The sequence below is a fragment of the Cucurbita maxima genome, unplaced genomic scaffold (assembly GCF_002738345.1).
Source record: "Cucurbita maxima cultivar Rimu unplaced genomic scaffold, Cmax_1.0 Cma_Scf00007, whole genome shotgun sequence".
In the NCBI taxonomy this organism is placed as follows: domain Eukaryota; kingdom Viridiplantae; phylum Streptophyta; class Magnoliopsida; order Cucurbitales; family Cucurbitaceae; genus Cucurbita; species Cucurbita maxima.
The window spans coordinates 4,734,963-4,760,791 of record NW_019272023.1 but is presented as its reverse complement, the minus strand read 5'-3'; the positions used below and the strand labels follow the sequence as shown (position 1 = coordinate 4,760,791).

The 25,829-nt window shown below is 33.9% G+C and overlaps 4 protein-coding genes and 1 non-coding gene across 10 annotated transcripts; 1 reads left to right on the top strand and 4 right to left on the bottom strand.

Annotated features, from left to right (window-relative positions):
* Nucleotides 1-1,595: 1,595 nt before the first annotated feature.
* On the bottom strand, nt 1,596-2,952 carry LOC111482486 (ethylene-responsive transcription factor ERF071-like). 2 transcript variants are annotated; one of them, XM_023128296.1, is made up of 2 exons: nt 2,626-2,952; nt 1,596-2,520 (listed from the first exon to the last, which is right to left on the bottom strand). In XM_023128296.1, the coding sequence occupies exons 1-2, from the start codon at nt 2,780-2,782 to the stop codon at nt 1,775-1,777; spliced, it is 903 nt and encodes a 300-aa protein (XP_022984064.1). In that variant the 5' UTR covers nt 2,783-2,952; the 3' UTR covers nt 1,596-1,774. The 2 variants fall into 2 exon arrangements, with proteins under 2 accessions (XP_022984064.1, XP_022984063.1); XM_023128295.1 differs by having other exon boundaries at nt 1,596-2,535; nt 2,626-2,946.
* A 4,632-nt stretch (nt 2,953-7,584) lies between these two features.
* LOC111482468 (putative GTP diphosphokinase RSH1, chloroplastic) lies at nt 7,585-16,387 on the bottom strand. 5 transcript variants are annotated; one of them, XM_023128262.1, is made up of 25 exons: nt 16,052-16,387; nt 15,632-15,822; nt 15,501-15,529; nt 14,745-14,924; nt 14,574-14,639; nt 14,384-14,476; nt 14,171-14,302; nt 13,956-14,057; nt 13,796-13,873; nt 13,645-13,716; nt 13,248-13,355; nt 12,402-12,499; nt 12,052-12,112; nt 11,897-11,959; nt 11,737-11,793; nt 11,554-11,655; nt 11,200-11,358; nt 10,957-11,088; nt 10,790-10,876; nt 10,598-10,669; nt 9,365-9,451; nt 8,600-9,041; nt 8,372-8,433; nt 8,202-8,270; nt 7,585-8,078 (listed from the first exon to the last, which is right to left on the bottom strand). In XM_023128262.1, the coding sequence occupies exons 2-25, from the start codon at nt 15,738-15,740 to the stop codon at nt 7,974-7,976; spliced, it is 2,565 nt and encodes an 854-aa protein (XP_022984030.1). In that variant the 5' UTR covers nt 15,741-15,822; nt 16,052-16,387; the 3' UTR covers nt 7,585-7,973. The 5 variants fall into 5 exon arrangements, with proteins under 5 accessions (XP_022984030.1, XP_022984032.1, XP_022984028.1 ...); XM_023128264.1 differs by having other exon boundaries at nt 15,632-15,813; XM_023128260.1 differs by lacking the exon at nt 15,501-15,529.
* Nucleotides 16,388-17,533: 1,146 nt separating this feature from the next.
* LOC111482494 (pectinesterase inhibitor-like) lies at nt 17,534-18,100 on the bottom strand. The gene has a single exon (XM_023128306.1). It carries the CDS (start codon nt 18,087-18,089, stop codon nt 17,541-17,543), a length of 549 nt encoding a protein of 182 aa, XP_022984074.1. The 5' UTR covers nt 18,090-18,100; the 3' UTR covers nt 17,534-17,540.
* An 846-nt stretch (nt 18,101-18,946) lies between these two features.
* Nucleotides 18,947-21,892, bottom strand: LOC111482485 (epoxide hydrolase A-like). Its single transcript, XM_023128294.1, has 3 exons — nt 21,305-21,892; nt 20,292-20,530; nt 18,947-19,371 (listed from the first exon to the last, which is right to left on the bottom strand). The coding sequence occupies exons 1-3, from the start codon at nt 21,767-21,769 to the stop codon at nt 19,125-19,127; spliced, it is 951 nt and encodes a 316-aa protein (XP_022984062.1). The 5' UTR covers nt 21,770-21,892; the 3' UTR covers nt 18,947-19,124.
* A 2,425-nt stretch (nt 21,893-24,317) lies between these two features.
* Nucleotides 24,318-24,404, top strand: TRNAY-GUA. Its single transcript is given in 2 exon segments — nt 24,318-24,354; nt 24,369-24,404. It is a non-coding gene; the product is annotated as a tRNA-Tyr (tRNA).
* The last annotated feature ends 1,425 nt before the right edge of the window (nt 24,405-25,829 follow it).

Genomic DNA, 25,829 nt, shown 5'->3' with positions numbered 1-25,829 from the left:
CTATTTTGAATGAGTCCAACAACTTGACCCCTAGTGAAATAAAATTCAATCCTAAAATTTTGAATGAGTAAATACAATTAAAAATAAGGTAATTAAGTTTTTAAAAAATAATAAAGAAGGAAATATTATTGTGGTTTTTGGAACAAATCTACTAGTTGTTGCATTTAAAATTAATAAAAAAAAAATATACAAAATGATATTTTGATGACCATTCAACTTTAATTTCCATTGGCAATAGAAGTAGATAACATGTGTCATTTTTTATTTATTTATTATTATTATGGTAAGTAAACATCATCCCTTGATTCTCTCTGTAGGTTGATAAATGGGATGTAATGGTTGAAACTGATTTTTTTAAAATTTAAATTAATGAAATTACTCTAAATTTTGTACTTCATTCCCAAAAAAGATTCTAAAATTTTAAAGCTTTCCATTTAAATAAAAGTTTCAATAGTCATTAATATTTTGTTTTAAAATCATTCTTGACTTTTTCAAATGTGTTTAAACTTATTTATTAATTTTCAAATTTTTAAATATTTTCTTAAAAATAAAAAAAAATATATTCTTCAAAATCAATGGAATGGGCACTCTTCAGCTTTTAAGAAAAAAATTTAAATTTTTATCTACACTTTGTAGTTAATTTATTGTGAAAGAACCCATTTAAAAATAATTATAGATTGATTAAGGCTGTTTTTTTTTTTAATTTTTAAAATGGGTCTGCAAGAGATTACTTCCACCTATTTATAAAAAAATGTTTTGTTATTCTCTCTAACATCTGAGAGATCTCACAATCCACCCCTTTCATGGTTCAACATCCTAGTTGATATTAGTTTATTTCTTCAATTGATATGGGACCCTTCAATCCACCCTCTTCAACTGAAGAAAAGAACGAAATATTGTTTATAAATATGTGGAAATCTTTCCGTAGCAAATAACTTAAAAATGTAGTCTCAAGATGTAATTTATCTTTGATAAAAAAAAATGGATATATTTTTTTATTGATTTAACTTATATTAAAAAAGAAAAAGAAAAGGAAATGGAAATGGAAATGGCGGTGGGAGAAGAGTGGGGGCAGTACAAAAGTACGACACAGCAGCAGCAGCCAGCGCGAAATCTAAAACATGAAACGTACTAGTTTTGTTTGACACATCACTACCACCGCCCACCGTTTGTCTTGACCATAGTTTTATTCTCTCTGACTCACTCCCCACGATTATAACACTCGTTCCCTTCCGCCGCCATGCAGATTCAACATTCTCCCATTTCCACCCTTCCTTTTTCTTTTAATTACAAAACCAACCCCCGCCCTTTACTCCACGTCGGCCTCCTTTTCTGCCACCTCGGACCAACCCCCCCACTCATTCAACACAGCTTTATTTTTGCTGTTTAACAAACAACACCAAAATGGATTTAAATTCCTCTGAAATGGTTAATTGATATGTTATTATTCCCTCGGGAAATTTGATAATTCATAATACTCGGAATCCATGAACAGGCAGATCTTAGGAGTAGGATTGGATTAGTGTTTAATTTGGTTGTTAGTGAAAGATTATTGCTATCATTTATAAATAAATTTGATTAACGAATCTCTTTGAAAGGGGCTGAAATAATTGAAAACAATTTCATATCAACAAATTGACATCGTTCAAACGCTGAAAATTACACAAACAGATTCTGAAATTAAACAAGAAAACCACAATTTTGAAACACCAAACTCAAGGATCGAAACCGGTTCCAGAATTCACAGAGAAATTCAAGACAAGTTCTTGGATCATCACAAGTCATTCGACGAAACAGAGCCGTGAAGGCCGCCGTCGTCGTCGTCGAAGCTCCACAGATCGCCCACCACCTGTTCTTCCGCCGGATTCGTCACCGTCGACTGTCCGTCCAGGTACGGAATTTGGTAAAACTTCATGAAGTTTTCATATGCCATTAACTCCTCTGAAAGCTTCTGCACCTCGTTCTCTTCCTCTGTAGTGCCAACAATGGCGACCTTCTCCTCCGGCTTCTCCTCCACCTCTTCCACACCGAACTCCACGGCGTTTATGTTCTGATAAACATCTGATCTCTCTGGCGGAGAATAAGAATTCTCCGATCCAGAGGCGGATTGTTCCTCAATCACCGCCGGAATCCGGCTGCCATTGAAATCCTTGGCCATGAAATTACCGATCTGATTCCGATCCCAGCAGAATTCTCCATACACGGAATTTTCAGGAACACTATGCAGATTATTAGCCCTAATTTGAGTGTGAAATTGAGGGTTCGCATTCTGGAGATTACAGCGCGCTTGAATAGAAAACTCATCGTCTTCATTAGGGAAATTAACCTTGGCTTTCTTTCCACGGATCTTCCGAGCTTCACGATCGTAAGCTCGAGCGGCTTCCTCCGCCGTATTGAACGTCCCAAGCCAGACTCGAATCCCCTTCCTCGGATCACGAATCTCAGCCGCCCATTTCCCCCATGGCCGCTGACGAATTCCTCTGTAAAGATTCTTCCTCTGCCTCTTCTTCGGCTTCTCATCTGTCCAAGAAGCCTCTGAAACATCAATTTCTCAAAAATTGGAGGCGAAAAAACGACGGAAGGAACATGAAATTACAAAAAAAAAAAAAGGTCGCGAAATCTTACCGGAAGAACGGAGGGGGCGTTTGACGGGAGAAGCATCGTGATCGGGAGGACATTTGTTAAAATCGAACAAGGGGGAGTTTGGCCAAATGTCGGAGGCGGAAACGCGTTGGCCGTCGCGGCGGGGGATGAAGCCGGCGATGAAGGCACCACCACACATGACTGAAACAGAGAGAAATAGGGATTTGATTGAATTAGAGAAGATTTAGGGTTTAGCGGATGGAGAAAGGAGAAGGGGGGGGAAGGGCGTTTTGTAGGCGCTGGTGGAAGACAGCGGTCACGAAGGCTTAGGAAGCTTCTTGGCTTCACCAACTTGCGTTTGCCTCTGCTCCACGCTTCTTCTCCTAAAATTAAAGCCTTTTTAAATAATTTTAATGAGCTGTTAAATACTTGGAAACTTTATTAATTAAATCACTAATTTTACTAAATTAGTGTATTTAGTGACTGATTAGTAATAATCCTCCCTCCACCATATCATATCTCCTACATGTTTTTAGCAAAACAGTCCGATAAAGTAAAATTAAACGGTAAATTTAGTCTTTACCATTTGAAATTAATTGCAATTTGTGTCTATGTAATTAGTTTTTAGGCTTAATTGTTAATTTACTTATATTATATTGATTAAAAAAATATTTAAGACGGTTAAAAAAACGCCTAAATATTGTTGTAAAGAGCCTTAAATTGAGGGCTAATTATAGTATTTATTAATGAAATTTTGTCTGTGGTTTTTTACTGTGGTAAGTTCAGCGTGGATTTGGTTGAGTTTAAGCCAATTTGACTTTTAATTAGGAGTATAATGCTTATTTATTATTGGGTTTAAGAGTTAATTAATTAGATAAATATTAATTTGATGACATTTTTAAACAAGAGATTAAAATTTCAACTCTAGTTAAACTAAACAAATATAATAATTTATTTTTATTTTGTGAAAATTTTAAATTTTTAAATTTTTAAATTTTAAAATCTCAATTTTATGTTTTGTTTTTTGTTTAATTAATTGTAATTTTTAATTTAGTTTTTTTAATCTAAAAAGTCATTTTAGAGAAAATACAAATGTGGCATTTGCCAACAAAAATGCACACAAATTTTGAAAAAAAAAACAAACAAATTCTAATTTATTCTTTCTCTGCCCATTCCATTTTTTCAAAAATGTAAATAAATGCATTGTTTTCACAATTTTTACTTGAAATACATATTTAAAAGAATATTTTGAGTATTTTATTTTACTTTTATTCATTTTTTTTTTCTATTTTCTTAATTTAAAATTTGAAAAATGAAACGGTTACTGAATACATTTCTATTTTTCTTTCATCATTTAGAAAAGAAATAATTAATAAACTTACTTATCGCATTTTAGGGGGAAAAAATGAAAAATAAAATTAAAGAAAAGAAAATAGAAGGTCACAAATAAGCATTAATAATCTATTTTAAAACAATATTTTCCCCTCAACATATATACTTTACAACAAAATTTTACTTTTTATGGGAATTAAATACTTTTCCTATTCTCACTTTTTTTTTTTTTTTCTGCATTAAATTTAAATACTTTTTCTATTCTCACCGTCCACCCTTTCGATTAATACCGCTCCGTGTCTGGCTCTAATATTATTTGTAACCGTCCAAACCCACTGCCAGTAAATATTATCTACTTTGTCATGTTATATATAAACCCTTTCGATTACAAGCAATTACCTACATTAATTTTTTTTTTTTTTGGTCAGACAAACTATCTCATTAATTCTATACTTTACAAAATTAATTGCGACACTGGAGTAAATGAGTAATATATGAATAAATCAATATCACATCTGAACGAGAACGACCACAAGTATAGAATGACTAATAAATACTTATAATAATTGAAAGTTATTGTCTATATCAACAAAGGTGCACTTTACTTTTCAATAACTCATTTATAAGAACTTCATGATTACGTGTGTTTTGCTTTGAGCAATTATATATTAAGTGATATCTTTCTAACTTTCTTATAATACATGAGAATAAGAACAAAACATGCTGGAAGGAAACAACTTTACGTTAGATGACCTCCTAAAAATTTTCTTATAATACATACGAGTAAAGACAAATCATGCGAAAAGTAAATACGTGACATGATCACGGGTACCGAATTCAAATTTTGAATTACATTAACGCCAATTCATTTTGGTTAGAAAGTTAAAAAGAAGGATTAAAATATTGTCAAGTGTGACAAAGAGGAACCAATCTATAAAGCCGCCTCCAAAGTTTACGTGTTTGTGATCTTTACCATATATTTTAATTTATACACTTATTCTATTTTTATTCATTTATTAAAATTTAGTGTATGACTTTAAAATTAATCTTTCACTCGCAAAAATTATTATTTAAAAACTTTGATGAAAAAAAAATATATAATATATCCCAAACGTTTGAATTATGTTTCAAAACGTTGAAAAATTCTATTTTTATTGTTTAAATTTTCAAATTTGATCAACAAAATTTTAAAATTTATGAAAATAAGATAAATATTGACCTTAAGGTAAGAGTTCAAGGTCATATATGATATTGTTTATACATTATTCTCCTAAATTAATGTGTAAATGATTTTAACGATATTAGATATTGATGTATCAACCATTTTAAATTAAATGAATATATTTTAGTGAGAAGAAATTACCGCCAAAATAGACAAAAAAAAAAAAAAAAAAAAAAAAAAAAAAAAAAAAAAAAAAAAAAAAAAAAAAAAAAAAAAAAAAAAAAAAAAAAAAAAAAAAAAAAAAAAAAAAAAAAAAAAAAAAAAAAAAAAAAAAAAAAAAAAAAAAAAAAAAAAAAAAAAAAAAATCAAAGTAGGGAATTAATCACGATCTAATACAAACCTAATAATAATAATTTAAACTAAATGGAAGAAAACCAAGGAGGCTGTTGTATTAGTAAAAGGTGGGCACATTCCAAATCCCCTTTGGTTGACTTACTTTCTCTTCAACGTGGAAGTACTAACAACCTATACATACATACATACATATATATATATATATATATAATTATATCCTTAGCTTTCCGATTTTGACTAATTAATCTCAGGTATGTTCTATAATCTCACAAACAGCTAAATAATGTGATGAACACATCCCATTAGTGTCACTGATAAATATTAGGTTTAATAAAAAAGAAACGCTTAAATTTTGTACTTTGTCTAAAAATTGTCTCTACAATTTCAAAAGTTCATCGATACTAACAGTAAAGATGTTTTTAAATTAAAAAAGAAATTAGAGGTATTAATAAAAATTTTAAAATTTCACAAAATTTTAAAATCTTTTTAAAATTAAAAGGTATAATTGAAACAGAATTGACAATTTGATAAGATAAATATTTTTTTTTAAGTTTTAAGGATTTTTTTTTTTTTTTATTTTAAAGTTGAAGGTAACACATGCAAATTTCATGAATTTTTAAATTAATTGTCTAAATATTATAAACCATATTATTGTGATGATATAATTCTTTTAGGGGAAAAAAAAAAGGACAACCTTAGCATCTCCAAAATTTAGAAATGTATTTATTTAAGTTATATAATTTATGAACTAAATATATAATTTTGACCTTTGAAAACTTGTCGTAGTCAACGTTTTTTAAGAATCAACGAGATATTTCAGTCATTGATTTGACATTTCTCACAATTTCTCTGTCTACTTTAAGTTTATTCAATTAATATATAGAATGCTTTAATTTAATTGTGTAATTACTTGAAATTAAATTTTTATTTCAAAGTGTATTTTATTTATTTTTTCTTTTAATAAAAAAATATTGTTTCTGTTATAAATTAGAAGCTAACGTTGTATATTTTAATTTAAAATATTAATTTTTAAAAGAAATTTTAATGCTGGGCCGCCGCCATTTCGTTGAGTTTAAAATGCCATTGCATTGGCAAGTTTTTTTTTATTGTTTTTTTATAAAAAAAATCCAAGTTGCAACTTAACTTTAAGCTTTACTTAAAAGGAGCCATTTATATCTTCAAGTATTGGGTTAATTTGGTGATAATTTTGATCTAATCATTAATTAGATATTGATGGTGTGACCACCAACGTCAGGGATGAGGTGTCAATTAAATAGCTAATCAAAGGTTACTAGCACGGGAAATACATTTAGGAATTTTTATATAAACCAAATTTTTACATTTTAATTTTACGTGTTGTTGATGCATAATTTGGATTAAGAAAAATCACGCTTGACCCTACATGCGTCATTCATCAATTACCAATTTTGATGCTTAAAATTGGAGAAAAATGACGCCATAAAAATAATGAAAAATAACTTTAATTTATTTGGGAGAACTTTTATCTTAAGCATTTTTTTCCATTTTCTTATGATCTTTGATCTAATTTGTTAGGTCAAATTTCACCCACAATACTTTTAGGTAAAAAAATATACCCACAATCTTTTTGTTCTAAGTGAGAAAATGAGAAAATCTTAAAATTTTTCTCATATAATATATTAATGATTAATGACATTTCAACCTAATTACTTTCTAGTCTGTTTATCCTAAACAATTCTATATTTAATAAAATAATTATTATAAATTTGAGAAAATATAAGAAAAATACGATACTTAAATAATTTTTACGCGTGTATAAAACTTCTATAAGTAAAAGAACTCATATAAATTCAAAAAAAAATGCAACACACAAATAGATAATAAATATTTTTTTCAATATACTCTTAATTTAAAAAATTACATTATAAGTTTCTTACTACTTTCGGCAAAATTTTAGAGAATGATAATTCTACTCCGAGTAATTAGAACCAGATGAACACTAAAAAAAAAAAAAGTATAAATTTGGAGTTTTAATTGATACAACACAAGATGTTTTCCAAAAATGTGAAGTACCTTTTCTATATTAAAAATGTTAACCACGATTAAATCTGAAACTTACCAAGAATTGAGAATAAAAAGCTTTTAGAAGTTAGAAATAAAAACAATACAAACAATTTCCAACCTGCAATGCGTAGCATTTGCTTATGCTTGAAAATGTATACAAACGCTTAGTAGGAGACCTGAAGAATGGTGGGTAAACTTTGTTATTCTATCCTCAATGGTATCTTTACAGAGTATAATGCCTGCCTTTACCTATTCACTCCTGTTTGTATACACACTGCCCTGAATCCACATACTAAAACTCATTCATTACCAACTTTATTTGGTTTTTTCCACAACATCATGGTACTAACTACCAAAATTCTACCATAAAAATATTATGGAATTTCCGTTTCCTTAGGAACAAAACTTTTAAACTCAAGCCTCCATTTCTCCAATCAAGTAGTTTCCTCATAGGTGTTTTTGGAATTACCCATTCCTCCCTTGAGGAAGTCCGTATCGATCAGCACTCGAGAAATTTTTGGTTTTCCAATGTGTTTGGCCAGCTGCACCCTGTCGACCATCCCAAGACACCCAAGATTGTGTCGACCCTTGTGCACGCGTTGACCTGAGAACAATAGTTACGTTGTCAGAGTTCCGAAGATGAGTGATCGGTTCGACCATAAACAGAGGTTTGTGTGGGTGCATAACAGATGCAAGAAACCAAGAGAAAGTTGATGTTATGCATTACCATACTGTCCAGGTTCCCTTCAACATGAAACAACATGACGGCTAATCCTCTTCCTCTATCCATCTCGGCCTGACCATTTTATTCATAATGACAGCTACTTAGATGAGGGTAGAGCTAAGAATAAGGAGATGACGTTCAACAAACATGCAGGAACAAAAATGGACACTCACCACGCAGGAACAAACAGTGATGCCTGCTGCCGCCAATTCTGTTGTAACCTCGCCCATTATGCCTGAAATTATAGCTCTACTACAGTTACTTTACAGAGTTTTTGTTAATCAATTCCCCAACAAAAGCCTTACGCCAGAAGAAATATCTTTGAAAGCATTCTAGATATCAAACAATCACATACTATTTATACCTTATGTACAGTAGGGAGCTTAATGTGACCGACTTACCTTTTCGATCTATGCAAACAACACAAAGCCATTGAATAGAATGCCCTTCAAGACTGTGCCAAGAGGTAACCTTGCTGATTAGCCAACTATCCAAACCAGGCAAGATGTCCTTGTATAATGGTTGAATAATCCTGGCAACCCCATTACCCATCGATAATATATCTCCTTCTGCTTTCAACTTTACATTTACATAGTGGTTATGTTTGCCGTTCACTCTGGGAACAGACACCTTGTTATTTTTCGACTGAGAGTTGTCTTTAATGTTTTTCCGAGTGGATGAAATATCCACCATATCCAAAATTTTCTCCCAGAGAGGCTTTTTTATAGTGGAGACAACTGGCGGTTCTTCTGTCTCACTTTCCTCATCGGAATCAGCAATGAAGTCAGTAATGGTATCTGCTGTTATTTCAGCAGCCGACAGTGAAGCTTGTTCCCTTAAAAACTGCAAAAAGAATGAGATTGTTTTTATTTTTTTATACATAACAATTTCATTGATGGTATGAAATGTTACAAGAGAAAATAATAATAATAATAATAATAATAAGTTCTATCCTAATGAAGTTGAAAAAAACTTCTCCAATAAGTGTGGTTAAAGAGTAATTCAATCATGTTTACATCAAAATAAAGACAAAAATATCGTATGTTAAAAAATGGCTTCAAACACCTTGTTGAAAACTCTGGCATTCCATTCGTTGTGATGGGCAAAAGAGAACAAAAGCAAAAGCAATATATCCGTAAGGTATAATTCATTATGACCGACCATACCTTCATAATCTTGTGTCTAGCACTTCGTGTTTTTGCATGTTGCAACCATTGTTTATGCCGTTGATAAGCTGATTTTCCAGAAAGTGCCTGCAAACAGAGAAAAATGGCCAATCATGACACCTGTTCATCAGAAGTTTAAAACTAAAATGGTGAAGTTGAAAAATGGTGGGATTAAGTTTGGAAATGTCCATATACGTATCTTATCAAGAATCTATACATACTGGACATACAGTAAACTAATTCAAGCTCGAAAACTAATTAAAAAGTTAATTTCTCTAAACTCCTGGGCATTTTGCATTATTACCTAGTGGTGCAAATTTCTCTTTCAAGTTAATTTCTCTTTCTCCATGAGTTCCATAATGCCAAATGGTGCAAATTTCGCTTTTCACTTCCTCCCCTACTATCACTATTTTTACTTACTTTGAGTGAATATCCAGAAAACCACCTATTGGTTCAAACATGTAATACCTGACCTTGATAAAACTAGCATCAAATAAATAAATGAAATTAAAATATTTGAAAAGACTGCCTGAACGATCAAACTCAACCAAATGAGGGGAAAAAGCAGACGGTAAATTGTCCGATTAACAGAACACATCATGCTGCTTGAAGGAAGCTTAATGCATGACCATGACTGTACTAGAGTTTAAAACTTCATATTCTTTTCAGGGAAAATATATCGTGTAACTTTTCCAGAACACATTTGAAAATGTTCAACACTCTTCTGAGCTCTCGTATCAGTTTCTATAGATTAGAAGACTATGCAGTGATTGTAGACCCAAGATGATAAAATTTTTATGTAGTAATTATAGGCACGAGATGATAAATTTTTTAGTAGTGATTGTAGTCATGAGACAACGAGTTTTAGCTTTGAAAGGTAAGCACATGCACATCTATACATCATACCCTAAGTCAAAATCCAGAAAGTCAAATACAGTATATTTTGACATGCAAGTATGTCCTAATTTGTTTTCAGATTTCACTTTTGATATCTTATTAGTGCTCCAGGTGAGATTAAAGAATATTATATTTTCTTAAGCAGCAATTGCTTTATCTAAGGACGCCAAATATCAGCATACTCTAGGCATATGCAGAAAGGAAAAAACAGAAAGCAGTTAATTCAATCAGAGTAAATTAATTCAATCAGAGGAAAGACAAGGATTACCCAAAAGCTAAAGAGATAGGAAAAGCTTCCAATTGTCATTAGTAATATAACTCAAAATCGCAACTTACATTATATGTGATTATCTCAACAACTTCTGCATTAGCAAGAACATGCGTAGGAGAAACGAGGTTACCATTCACCTACAATGCCAAAGTCACACATGGAAGGTCAATATCCAGTCGATCAAGAAACACAGGCATAATCCATCTGTTATGAGACATATGGAAAGGCAATCTTCCAGTCAACACTTGAAACATTACCCTTGCAGCTACCATCGTGTTACCAATTTCCGTGTGTATCATGTATGAATAGTCAATCACAGTAGCACCTTTAGGTAGATTTTTAATCTGCAGATGTTTAAAGACAGTTATAGTTACAAACTTAATAAGCATGACATAGAAAATGTTCTGATTTTAGCCATTTATACCTCTCCTCTTGGCGTAAAAACAAAGACCCGACTGCCTAATAAATCTCTGGTTACAGTATCCACAAATTCTCTTGAGCTCATGTTACCAACAAACTCTTCTTGCCATTCTCTTATAGCATTGAGCCAGCCAATCTGGAAGAAATCAAAGGCTTCATCCATGAAATTAACAAATCCAGACTAGTTCCTCAAAAGGCTCATCTTAACACCTCGAAAAGTCTACAACCAGGAAAGGTAAATAAATACCCTGAGTGCAATGTTTGCATCACTGAGACAGACAGCTTTCCTTCTTGAACTTCTAGAATTGGGCATAGAATTTCTAACTGGGCTAGTTACAAGCCCACCTCCACAATAGTGAGCAGCAATGCCTCTTTCAGCTATTAGGTCCATCTCCTCAGTTCTGATCTGCCAAAATAACCAGTATTTTTATTAACTTCGATATGCAACCACCAACTAAAAATGATAGATTAAGCAATCAAATGTTTTTTAAACTAAAAGTTTTAGCAAGGAGAGGTAAGCTCAAAAAAGAACTTCCCTAAATGCAGTTCAGATGTGAAAAACCAATTGATACTACGCGCTAAAACTAGAATATTTAAATACCTGAACTTCTAGCCGGAACATACTCTCATAAAGGAACGGGATTACACTTGTGTGAAGACTTTGATAACCATTAGGTTTTGGAGTTGCTATATAATCTTTCATCTGTTACAGAGAGCAGGTCAGTATTCACCAATATACAATCAGTTTTGTGTAAAACCATAAGAGAAGTTGCAGTTTACTCACAGCTCTAGGAATAGGGGTCCATATTCCATGTACCAACCCAAGAACGTGATAACAAATCTACAGAAAATACAATAACGCAAAAACGATGGTTTATTGAAGTATTACAGTAATTACAGGATAACCAACATCATTGAATTTCGTAACAGCAAAAACAAACTACCTGCTGCAGGCTACAGAATGGTCCAACACCAATGCAAGGCTTTGGTTGTATGATAATGCGAAGCTGGATTTTTAAAAAGAAAGGCATATATCATTAACAAGAAGACATGAAACCTGCATCAAATGTCATGTGAAATATTGGATTTTAAAACAAACCTGTGCAATCTGGTTAACCTCACTGATTGAACATTGAGACTTGAGAACAGCTTTATAGATGCTGCAAAATGATAGCCAATGTATTATTCATTAAGATTCCATAAAAATTCTGAATTTAAATCAGGACGCAAGATTGCATTGTGAAAGAGGTGAAGGAGAAAAATTTCAAGCAGAAACTTAAATGCTTAACGTATCTATGGACTCAAGTATCATTGCAGCACAGACAAACCACTGAGAAACTACTCGTCTGAGAAAAAGAAACCTTTTCTTATCTATATGTATAACCCAACCCTTAAGATGAGTGCAAGTGAAGAAAGTGGAAACTGCAAAGGAGGCAATCAAAGCTATACCTGAAAGGCTCCTTACATACAGATCGAACTTCAGTTCTCAGAGTCATAAGGTCTAGGAACTGATCTTCCTGAATCTTCTTCGTCAAAATTTTCTTTGCCTACAATAAGTATGTTAATTTAAACCTTGTAGTTATAAGGAAGATAGCATTTTAGAGTTCATTTAAATATCGCCTCAATGACAAATGATTGTTAGTTCCACAGTTGTGAGAGAGACAGAAATAAAGAATTAGGTATTTCCTACTTCTTGAAAACAAAACAAAACAAAACAGTATATCAAAATCAACTAGATTCCATGCAATCCCTTCATATGCTGAAAGAACTTCAATTACCATATTTATCATTGGCTACATTGATCTGTTAGGAATTGGATAGAAAACGAAATCAATCTTTCTTCAACAAATTATTGGTGTTTGACATGTAGGCCGTCTTACATCAAATGAAATATCCTAAAGGTATAGTATTGCATATCCATTTTTTTCTTGAGTTCAACAATATAGGGGCACGATTCAAACTTCTGACCTTTTGTTTAGGGTTGTAACGCCTTAACCAATTGAACTGTGCTTAGGTTGACATTTTCCATTTTGATTTTCGATTCTTAAGTTTCTATAATGGATCTCACATATTTACTTTAAATTGATAATCAATTATTGATCCCAATCTTGTCTCATTCTCATTCCCATTAAGAGTGGCCTTCAATTTTTTTTAAAGGTTGAAATATCAGTTATTTAAAAAGTAATATTTAGTTATTTACTTGCTATAAAACGTTCATTAGTTTGTAAATGATAAAATAACAAGATGCCTAATTGAAATCACAAGAGAAATTAATGAAAAAGATAACAGCATTACCTCTATCAATTCTTTCTCGTGTTCTTTAGAAAGGTCTGCAACTCTTCTTTTGACCTTGGAATAATCTTCAGGATTGGTATACATGAAAGAAAGGTTTTCTAGTTCTGACTGCAATAGTTATCATGGTGCCATGATATAAAAATAATTTCAAAAGATAGAGCAATGCATCATATGATAAGAAATGCACTTTATGGAAATCAAGTAAAAGAGACGAATGTCATCTGCTTATAAAATTATTTGCAATCTGAGGTAAAGAAACACAACTTAGGAACCAACATTAACAAGTTCTAATTGCAGCAAAAATAAAATAAAATAAAATAAAAAGATACAAGCAAAACACAAATAATAAGAATAAGAATAAGAATAATAACATTAACTGAGAAATAACGGGTCATACCTTGATCTGGTACATACCCAGCAACTTAGCAAGAGGAGCAAAAACCTGCAATGTTTCCCTTGCAATGCTGGACTGGACATGAAGCAAAAGTGTTAAATCTAGTACCAAATAAAGGTCAACAACCATATACTCTTAAAAGATAATAAGCAACCTGCTTATGAGGAGGCATGTGTGAAAGAGTGCGCATGTTATGCAAGCGATCTGCTAATTTGACAATGATCACACGGACCTGAAACAAAAGTTCCCTTTAGTTTTTTTAAAGCTACATGAAAGAATGACGACATAGACAACAGTAATTACAGAAATATCACCTCTTCTGTCATAGCTATAAACATCTGTCGCAGATCATCAGCTTTTACATCTTGTACTGAATTGCCTTCATTTTTGCATTTCAACTTACCCAGTTTAGACACCTAAATGGAAAGATATTGAAGATCAATCAAGAAGGTCATTGACCATGACATGCTAAGAGGGTAAAGACCCAAACATCAATAGTAAGACAAAAAGAAAAGAAAAATTAAATGACCTTAGTCTCTCCTTCAACAATATGACGAACAGTAGCACCAAATTCCTCTTCTATTTTTTCAAAGGTAACAACATCTGTGTCTTCAACTGTGTCATGGAGCAATCCAGCAGCAATAGTCTCCCAATCTAATTCCTAACATATAAAAACACTCTTTTCAGTCATAGACTGCAAGCTAATTTTCTTTCTACCTGAAAAAGGATACAAAGAACTTACAAGCTCCCCAAGAATTCGAGCAACCTCAACTGGATGAATAATGAAGGGCTCTCCACTACGTCTTTTCTGGCCATCATGAGCCTCGAAAGCAAGCTATACCCAAGTAAAGGGGGGAAAATGTAGGGCCGACGCACCTAAGTAGTTGTACACATAAAAAATTATGCTAAGTTTGGCAGGTACGGTAGCTCACCTTTAGAGCATTATGCACCAATTCCAGTTCCTTAGGTGACAAATAGGAGACAGTAGGCTTAAGGTCCTGAGGTTGGAGAGTAAAAATTAGCGAAACATAAAGCTAAAAGGGATATTCTATCTTGAAGAGTAAAGTATAGAGTCACCACATTCAGCAATTGACAATATGTACCTCCCACAAACCTTCAGGAGAAACCTCGTCAAAGGCATCTGAAGACAAGAATGAAGAGCAACAGAATTTCGTCCTTCTACAAATATCATGAAGCTGACTTGATTTAAGTAATCTTCCAAGGTGTACGTGGTTGGTAACTAAATTGGAATACCATCCCCCAATATTCATAGGTTCAAATCTCTGAAATGTACAAAAAAAAAAAACAGCCATTGTTATATATATACATATAGGAGTTGCGCAGAAGAAATCTTTATCAAGTCATATAAAATAAAAGATAAGAGGCTGCAATAATTTGGCATTAGTTTCAGAATGATGCTAAAGTTCAGTATTTAGTTCGTTGTTTTCCAGCAACTTCCATGCAATAGAATTGGAAGTAATTAGTGTCAAAATAATTCTTGGCACTTGAAACTTGAAAAAGACTTGTTTTACTTCAATGAAGTGCTTAATTGGTATCTGAAGATTCGCTATGATACTTTTTGGCATGAAGGTATTTCTCCGCCACCTTGGAAGAGGATTTGGGTGAGAAAAACTATACCAATGTCAAAATGATAGTACTTCAACAAAATTGCTGAAAGTAACTACGAACAGTCTTCAACCAATCATAAGACTTTCACCATTCACCGTTCAGCCCATATTTTATAAAAAGCTAAACAGAAACGTAAAATAGGAAAGGAAAAAGGAACCAAACATGATAACATGATAAGTGGATGACTTCCACAAATGTTCCAAGAGTGGATAAGATACAAAACTCGGTAACTTGTGATAGTGTTCCAATATAGGAGAATCTAATTGACAACGAGATAAAAAAATGTTAACATGATATAATGAATAAAGTAACCTGTTCAGTGGTCAAAATTCGTATAATTCAAGCATAACAAACCACTTACAGAATTGATTCTGCTTCTTTTGCCATTTCTTGAATACAAGAAAGAGGAGCACTGAGGAGAATGAGTGGTGCTTGCAAGAAAACCCGTCAAGACCCTCGGAGCCTTCCATGCACACGAGAGAACACTGCAATCATACCGACCACTTCCCTCGCCTTTCGAGAATTTACATATATTCACGCATCCTAAAGAAACTACAAATTCAGAAAATTACCGTCAAAAACACACAATCTATACAGCTAGTAGGCCAAATTCCCCTACTATACCAAGCCAACAGTCAACAAAGTCTCCCAAAAGAAACAAAATAAAGCTCAAAACCTCTCAAACCACCGGACGCCTATCCTCAAGTGAAATAATCTGTTGCCATTTCCCAATCAAACATACAAAAATAAAAAGAATTCACAAGTTGTACTGGTGCCATACCTGACATCGAAGGAGCGGATGTCATCTCTAGTGGGAGAGGAAAATCTCATTGAATCCAACTAGCATTAAATTAAACAACCACTCCCGTGGTGGAAGGAAAGCGGAACAGAAACTCAGAATCGAGGCGGCCACTGGCGAAATCTCAATAACAAAAAGAAATCGCAACGCAGAGGAATCAGAAGAAGAGGGTGTCGGAGCTGTGAATCGTCACGCATCGGTGATAGAGAATTAAGCAAAGGGGATTGAAGCGAAGAAGGCCACGAGATAACAGTGAGGGGAAGAAGAGAGAGAGAAGGAGAGAGAGATGATGAGTTCAGCCAAGACCACACAAATGCCGTTCGATGATGATTTTATTATTTTGTGTTTTTTTCCTTACTTATTTTTCCTTTTCCAATTAATTTATTTTTATCACTTACTTCTTTGTTAATGGGCTTAAACAATTTTAAATATAATATCTTTTAAAGGTATGGAAAAGTTAATATAAAAATATCCTCACACCTTTTTAATCTATACCTGTGATTAAAATTTTGAGGCCTCATTTCAAAACTTTCATTAATATTTTTACATGTCTCAAATTCTTCAACTATACTTTATAAAGCATAAAATGCCGCATTTACGTGCCGAAGATCTTAAGTCTTAGACAAACCTACTACCTTCAAAATTTTCATTAAATATATAGATGAAAACATTTATTCTATATACACGAATCAACTATACTTTATAGATCATCTCCCTCTATGATTCTATATACACCAGTCAACCGAGATCACCATTTTGATGAATATACTAACTTTTTCACTAATGTCATACCAATTTTGTGGATATGTGTATAACCCATTAGATAAATTATATTAAATAGTTAGACGTTCTAAAAATAGGGTACTATTACATTGGATTGGATAAATAGGGTACTATTACACTGGAATTACACTGGATAGCGTACAATAATAAAATAGAGTACTATCAGGGTACAATAATAAAATAGAGTACTATCAGGGTACAATAATAAAATAGAGTACTATCAGGCTGAATTCACCCGTTTATTGGCATTAGTCTTTCCTCCTCTGAATTTAATAATAGAGGTTTATTGGCATTAGTCTTTCCTCCTCTTTTCCGGGCCTTCCATATCCAAACTGGATCCAAAAGAGAATTTAATGTTTCTTGGTCGTGAATATCTGAACAAATCAATTAGGTTATTTTGGTTTAAGCATAAGGTATAAATGGAAAGGTTGAATTTGATGAAACATATAGATTTTTATTAGAAAAAGACCCAAAAGGCATAATAACATGAGATGGCCATTACCCACAAAACATTATTAAAAAAAAAAAAAAAAAAAAAAAAAAAAAAATTATGTTTCAAAAGTAATTAAAGTTTTGTGTTTTTATCCAAACCCCAATATCTCCCTCTAAGCTTAACCACAAATAAAAATGGCTTAGCCAGCGATTTGGGTCCTCCGTACAAGAAATAGAATAATAATAATAATTATAATCAGTTCTTTTCACCCTGCGCAATCTTGGAAATGGTCAGCGCAATTTCACACAGCTTAATAAACACATCATTCCTCTCCGTCAGCAGCGGTGGGCGCTCGCTGCCCAACTCCGTCCCACACGTGCGCACATCCGTCATGGCTATATTCACCCATTTCTCCAGGTCCCCATACGCCTTCACCGTCAGCGCTGCAATGGAGTCGTCCAGCTGTTGGGACGCGTCTAGGTACTCGTCAAGGCAGTCGAGGAGAGCCTCCTGCACCATCGGCTTGGACAGGGTCGAGTCATTGAACATCACCTTGATGCTCTCCGAGATGTCCGAGGCGTTGGAAGAGGCGAAGCGGAGGGCCACCAGGGCTAGCCCCGTCTTGTCGGCCGGGTAGCTGTTGGGGTCCGAGGTCAGGGAGTCCACGCACAGCTCCTTGTGTTTGGTTTGGCTACACATTTCCTCGATTAGGGTCATCCCTTCCTCGACGGGGCGGGTGGCGTCGTGGCGCTTTGTCGCCATGCACAGGCACAGAATTACCACAATGGCTGAGATAAATTTCATGGCTACTGTTGTTTTTTGTTTTTTGTTTTTATTTATTTATTTGTTTTTTCGTCTCTTTTTATTTATTTATTTATTAATTTTTTTTATTTTTTTTTATTTGGAGGGATGGCGTTGAGGGAAGCTCTTGGAAAATTGTTAATAAATAAAGTTTTTTTTGGAGGTTAAAAATTAAAAATAGGAGGATGCCCGATTCTTCCGCTTATTTTGCTTGCATTTTGTTTCTTAACCCAATTTTAGAATATTTAGTTTTTTTTTTCTTCCTAATAATTAGGATGATTCGTTTTTTAAATCATAATTAAATTAAATTAATAAAAATATCTTTATTTTAGAGTAAGTTTTGGATAATTAATAGTATGTTTGAAAGATGCCAATTTTAAAAAGTAACATAAATATGTTTAAATTTTTTAAAATATTTATTTTTTTCGACTTAAATTATGTATCTATTTGGGTGTTAAAATAACTAATTTCTTTAAACTTAACTCGAGTTAGGAAAGAACAACCTTAAATCAAATTATATATTTGGGTGTTGAAATTTATTATATATTCTTAAAATTCAAGTAAGATAATTAGGTCATGAGATTTTATTGTAGACGGAGGGGACTGAGACTCTAGTCTGTAAGAAGAAAAATATGCTTGGAATAGGTGTAAGAATATAATTTTAAAAATAAAACTGTTATTTTGTCCATAATCCTAGTTATTTATTTTTATTTAAAATTTTGATATTTAAGAAAAGAGGAAATAAATGAGAAATTGGAAAAGTTTTAAAAAATATTTAATGAGTAAAAACAAAGAAACCATTATAGGAGACTGAGAAATTATTGTTTGTTTATAAACCTATGATCATTCCTTAAATTAGGAGACGTGGGACTTCATCCAACAAAAAGAAGATCCAATAGAAAGAAGATGATAAACAAGATGATAAGCATGGGACTTCATCCAACATAAAGAAGATCCAATAGAAAGAAGATCCAATGAAAAGAAGATGATAAACATTATCATCAGGTGAATTCACCCATACAACAATGCAAATGGAGGTCAGAATTTGTTGATGAAGTCATGAATGTGAGTATTGATTTCATGAGGCCTTTCTTCGTGTACAAAGTGACCAGCATCTTCTACAATAACAACTTCCTCCAGCAATGGCACGTCCCTTTTGAATCCCCCATTATGGATATATTCCTTGGCTCCTTCAAAATGATACGTTATATCCAAATCTCCAACGATGAATTTCACAGGTACCTGAATCTGTGCTCCCGTCCATGGCCCCGTCAGCTCCCAGGTTCTGCAATAAACATCAATTCAACTCATATATCATAATCAACCATCAACGTTATCCGCTGCCTTCAACAACCTATAGCTAACGATATGTATTTCATTTATAAGCGAGCAAAATAAAGTCAAATTGTAACCGTTTAAGCTCACCGCTAATAGATATTGTCCTTTTGGGCTTTATCTCGAGGTTTCGCTAGCAGATATTGTCCTATATAGGGTTTTAACTTTAGTGCTTTCCCTCAAGGTTTTTAAAACGTGTCTGGTAAGAAAGAGGATTCCACACCGTTATAAAGAATACTTTGTTCCTTCTTCAACCAATGTGGGATCTCACAAGCACCTCTTCGGGGCCAGCATACTTGCTTACACTTTTTCCCTCTACAATCGATGTAGGACCCCCAATCCACTTGCTTACACTTTTTCCCTCTACAATCGATGTGGGACCCCCAATCCACCCCTCTTCGGGGCCCAATGTTCTCGCATGCACATTGTCTAGTGTCTACCCCCTTTGGGGCTCAGTCTCCTTGCTAGTACATCACTCGAGACTCTAATACCATTTGTAACAGTCTAACCAACAATTATTGTCCTTTTTGGGCTTTTCCTTTCAAACTTCCCTTCAAGATTTTCAAAACATGTCTATTAAGGAGAAGTTTACACACTCTTATAGAGAATTCTCCGTTCTTCTCTTCAACCGATGTGGGAACCATATATATACATAATATACATATACATATAACGTAGCGACTTTAGGTTAAGTAAAAATCTAAGGTTGTGTAATTCGACAGTTTCTCACCATGAAAATGCATCAGAATTAAACAGAACATGTATTTAATGTCGAAACACGAAACCATTGTTAAACTTAGAACGCAGAGAAGAGTGTAGGATTGGAATGGTATTAACAGAGAACTTGGGTTGTAAATAAACATGGCTTACAGGTCAAAAGCGCGATAGTAGTTCAATGCTCCAGTGAAGCCCGTCTCCTTAAATTTGGAAGCATAATGGTTGATATCTTCTTCCGTCAACCAAGATGGAAGGTTTTCTGGCGGCGGGATCGCGCGAAATCCGTACTCTTTAGGCAAGCATGGAGCATGAGTACTTCTATTAGATAGTGTTGACTTGAAGAGTTGAGCTGTGTCGATGCAGAAAAAATCTGCTTCTGCCTCCCCTGGAACCTGTTACAAATCAATCTACACTTAGTTGTCTTAGATGCCATGAATGTATTATAGAACCACAATCAATTCATTTGTATCTCTCCTGCTTGCATGAGCCATCCCCATGTTTCCAACAAAAATGATATCAGAAATTGCTCTATAAGTTAATAAAACATGGTCTATCAGTAGAACAGACTTTATTTTGATATCAAAGTTCGATATGGCTCTCAAAATTTGATGAATCAAACAGATGATGAATCAAAATTCAGATGGGACTCTCTCTAATCTGCAACTTAATGAATCAAGAGAGAATCACAAAAAGGTCAAAAGGAATGTTCCAATAGGGTACTCGACTGTCAACTACAACTTCTACAAAACTCTGTTCCAGGAAAGTTTGCAATCACTTGCAGAAGAGAAGAAAAAATTAGTAAGATTTAACAGCTTGTAGATCTGAAATTAATTTTGTCAAAGATGAAACAGTCTAAAAGCTGTATAGAACTTTTGAATATGTTAAGAAAAGCAATATTTTAAGGTTTGATTCTTCAACAGTACAGTGATTTCACATAATTAGGGTTTCAATTGTGTATGTGAGTGAGTGCACAGATCAAATCTACACCAGAACACTAAAACACTACAGCTATGAGCATCAGTAGTAGAAAACAAATTGATTACACCATATATCCAACTACAAGCAACTAAGATAAACACAGAGATTAATCGAAATTAGGACCAAAATCAGACCGGAATAAAACCCATTAGATCTCTTCTTAGAAGTCAATCAAAGTTGAGATTCACCTGAAACCTGCACATATAGAAATCATCACCATACACAGCTCTGAATCGTTCGATGAAAGAAATTTTCGGATTTCTAGGGAAGAACTGAACACTCAGATTCACCAAGGCCTTGATTCTATCAGGTCTAAACAGGCAAAAGTACCACGCGATGATCGCCCCCCAATCGTGCCCTACAAGAAACACCTTCTCAATACCAAGCTCGTCCAAAGCCCCAACCAAATCACCGACGATATGGAGCGCAGTGTAGGAAGTATGCGATTCTGGAGAGTCGGTATCGCCATAGCCGCGGAGGTCCGGTGCAATGGCTCGATATCCGACGGAAGAAAGGTAGAGAAGCTGGTGGCGCCATGAGTACCAGAGCTCGGGAAAGCCGTGGAGAAGAAGAACGACGGGGCCTGTGCCTATGGAGGCAATGTGCATTTTGATGCCATTGGTGTTGACGGTGGTGTGTTCAATGGCGTCCATGGCAGTTGCTCTCTCTGGTTCACTTTCAATCAATTTCTTTAAGAGAACTATAAATAGATCGGCGTTGAATGTATTAAGATCCTTTTCGCCGGAGAAATAACGGCCTCGTGAATAACGTGCTTCTCCTCCTTCCTTCTGAAGTCAACATTATTAAATTTTGGTTTTCAATTAGTTCATCGCCACATTTTTTTTATTGTTATTTAAAATTTATCTAAAAAAACTACCTTTAAATTTTAGTTTAATGATTCCTATTTTTAAATTTTATTGTTATTTAAAATAGCCCTCCATCTCTTTTGCCGATTGCCACCACCGTTCATGTTTGATGATTCTAATAAAATTATTAGTAAATGTAACGGAGGGAGAAAAATCAGACATTAATTTACTTATGGAAAGAAGATTTTTAGTGAGGTGAGGGACAACCAAGACATCTAATAAGTGAATATTTGGAACATGAGGAAGAGTACCGGTGTGGGTAATGGGTAGGGATGCACCGTTTTCTACAATCACAGAGTCCTTACCCGTGTAATTTTTAGATTGATCCCGAATTGATGGGTCGGTAGTCATATGGGCCGAAGCTCCAGTGTCCAGAAACCAATCAGCAGCATCGGGTCCAGCAATAGAACATGACGTGTTAAAGGCTTCAGCAAGGTGAGCATGAGAAGAATCAGGTCGAACATACCGTTGGTTGCAGCGGTCAGCATAATGGCCCTCTTTGCGGCATATTTGGCAATGAGGTGGTCGACGACCCTGACTTGAGTGGTTTCGTCCTCAATTAGAAGAGTTGTTTTTGTGAGAATAAGAACGACCTCGCTGGTTGGTAAAGGAAGCAGGGTGACTTTCATGGGTGCGACCACGATTAGTGGCTGTGAATGCTGTAGGAGTGGAGTCAGAGGACTCAAGAGAGCGCTGGAACAACTCAAAACTTTCAGTTTTAGATACTAGATCTGCAAAACAGGGGATAGGGTGAGAGCCATCTGAGCAGTAGAAAAAGCTGAAAATTCGGTGCCGAGTCCACGAAGGAACCAGTGCACTTTATCAATGTCCTCGACGGGTCTGCCAATGGCATGAAGTTGGTCACAATTTTTTTTGAAGGCACGGGCATACTCAGCAACAGGTTTTGTGCCACGTTTCATCAACTGCAAGTCATCCTTGAGTCTTAGTTCACGAGCTTTTGACTGATGGCTGAACGTAGTTTCCAACGCAAGCCAAACATCACGTGCAGTAGAGAGACCAACGACAACAACCATGACTTCCTCAGTGAGAGAGGAGAGCAGGAGACAGAGAAGTCGTTGATCGGCTGCTCTCCATGCCAAATATTTGGGGTTGAATGTTGAGGAGGTTTCTGGTTCAAAGCGAGGTGGTGGAACCATAGTTCCATCGACATAGCCCAGCATGTCTTGACTCTCAAGGAGAAGGAGAAGTTGGCTTTTCCAAAGAAGATAATTGGAGGAAGAAAGTTTGATGGTGATCATATGGATTAGAGTATTGAAAGAAAGAAATGATAACAAGATTCGGAAGCCATAGAGAAGAAAGGATCAGGGTTGTTAAACCGAAAGGGCTCTGATACCATGTGAATGTTTGATTAATCCACCACATCTAAATGGTGGTGAGGGTTCTCTTATTTATGCATAAAAGTATGGTTTAAGCTGCATGTCATAGATATTTGAGCATGAAGTAAGTTGGTTTGATATATGTAAGAGCACGTTAAATGAACCGTTGAGCTATGATTTGACCGACATTGAGAACATATCTTTAGTATGATACAAAATATGTTATAAGAAGTTTATTATAAATATTTGAGCATAGAATGAGTTGAGATGATACATGTTAAATGCTATTATGCATGTTTACTAAAACACGCATGCATTATCTTATGAACTGGAATTCATAACTAGGTATCTATGTTTAGATCGCTATGTTTATGATGTATGCAGTTATATAAGGACAATTAGGGATTCACCAACTAACGTTTAATTGTAAACCTGACTCGATTGTCAATGATTCAAATAACAATAAAATTGGCTTATGACTATATCTCGTGGGGACTGTTGTGAAGTTTGCTAGGTAGCTTCCTGTAGTGAGCTTGTCACAAACTGTAGCTTAAGAGTTCGTTCATAATCGAAAATTTTAAAATAAAATATTTTTAAATAATTGTTTGTACAAATTAATTATTACATTAATTTTTTATTAAAAAGAAAATGTAATTTGAGTTATTCATTATTTTGGACTTATATACAATAATTGAACATTTGTGATGCAAACGAGAAATGGAGATTTGTTTATTTTATTATTCAAATACATTTAATGTAATGCTGATGGTCAATCATGTCGCCACGTGTTGTCATCTTCCACTAGTTTATTAAAATTTTAATTTATTACTGCACGTAAATAATACCGGAATTAGAATTACATTAAAATAATAATAATATACGTACGAAGTTAATTAAACTCAACAGAGGAACATTAGTGGATTTTTCGTTGAAACTTGTGAGTTTTTTTTTTTTTAATTAAAAGTTAAAATAATTATATTTATACCATTCAACAACATCCGACCTTAGCTCAGTTGGTAGAGCGGAGGACTGTAGTTGATCGCAGATTAATCCTTAGGTCGCTGGTTCGAATCCGGCAGGTCGGATTTTATTTTTATTTTTTTCAATATTCATTTTCATTATTTCCCCTTTTGATCCGGCAGGTCGAATTCATCAACGTTTTCTTTTTATTTTTCTTTTTTCCATTTTCAATTTAAATTTCATTTTCATTATTTCTCCTTTTGATCCGGCTGGTCGAATTCATCGACGATTTACTTTCAGAAATACGTCTTTCTATGAGCAATTTATAGGAAACTAAATGAAACAAAGTAACTCAAAAAAATCTAAAAGACTCCTAACCCCATTGCAACATGGTGGGGTTCTCGGCAAGGTGAAATTGTTAATCGAACACAACTCTCTACGGTATGATAGTATAACGTTCCTCAAACCAATAGGGATAACGTTCCTTTGTTATAAACGCATGATCATTTCTAAATTAGCGGATGTGGGACTTTCATCCAACAAAAACTACAATGGTGACATCGGCTGCGGCGGTAACGGTAGCGTCGGCAACAGAGACCCTCCGATTCTCATTGCCATTAATTTCTCGACTCTCTACACCACTTTAGCTCTCAATTCTCTATAGTTCTTCAATATCTTAGTTAGTTCAAACAAACCTTTTCATAGTTCTAGCATGACCCATATAAACCTTAACGCCATTAAACCCAAAATCAACCATTATCTTATACGGTATTCCGAAGAAAAATCCTCTAACTTCATCTTTACCACTTGTATAAAACCTAATTTATATCTTAGATAAACCCTGTTGGGTTAGAAATATGTAATTATATTTGATGTTTTAAGTATTATATTATCAATAATCCATAACTATATTTTTATTTAATTACTTTATAAACAGAGTAAAATATTTTGTACATGCATTTAGCTGTAAAAGGTTTATTTTGCTCTCCATAATTGGATTGTGCATTAATTTAAATTTGAAATCTAAGTCTTGATTTGACATATATTTAATCCAATTAAATTAGTTAGATTTATCATTAACCATCCTTCTCTCTTCATTGCACTCTCTTTCTGTCATTTTCTCTCTCCTTACTACTAAAACACGTCGCCATTACTTGGCTTGAACTTTTGTTAAGATTACACAACAACATACATACTCGATGAAAATGCAAGAAGAATATTGGCTAAAAAATTTGTATTGATGACTTCATGTATGTACAATAAGAATAATATATAGAATATAGAAAAGTACATTTTTAAAGCTCTACCTAGAAAGTATATATATATCGAGTTAAGTTGATTGTATATAGCTTTATTAGATATAACTATTGACCAAGCTATAAATAAAAGAGCTGACTCTATAACCTAGTTACAAATTGCCCTTCGCACTATTAGGTGATCACGTGTGGTTGTTCTCCTCTTGCCTATAAATGATTTTTTTTGTATAATTCAGACTTCGTTTCCTTTTACCTAAAAATCACAAACAGAACAAAACGCTTCAGTGTGGCATT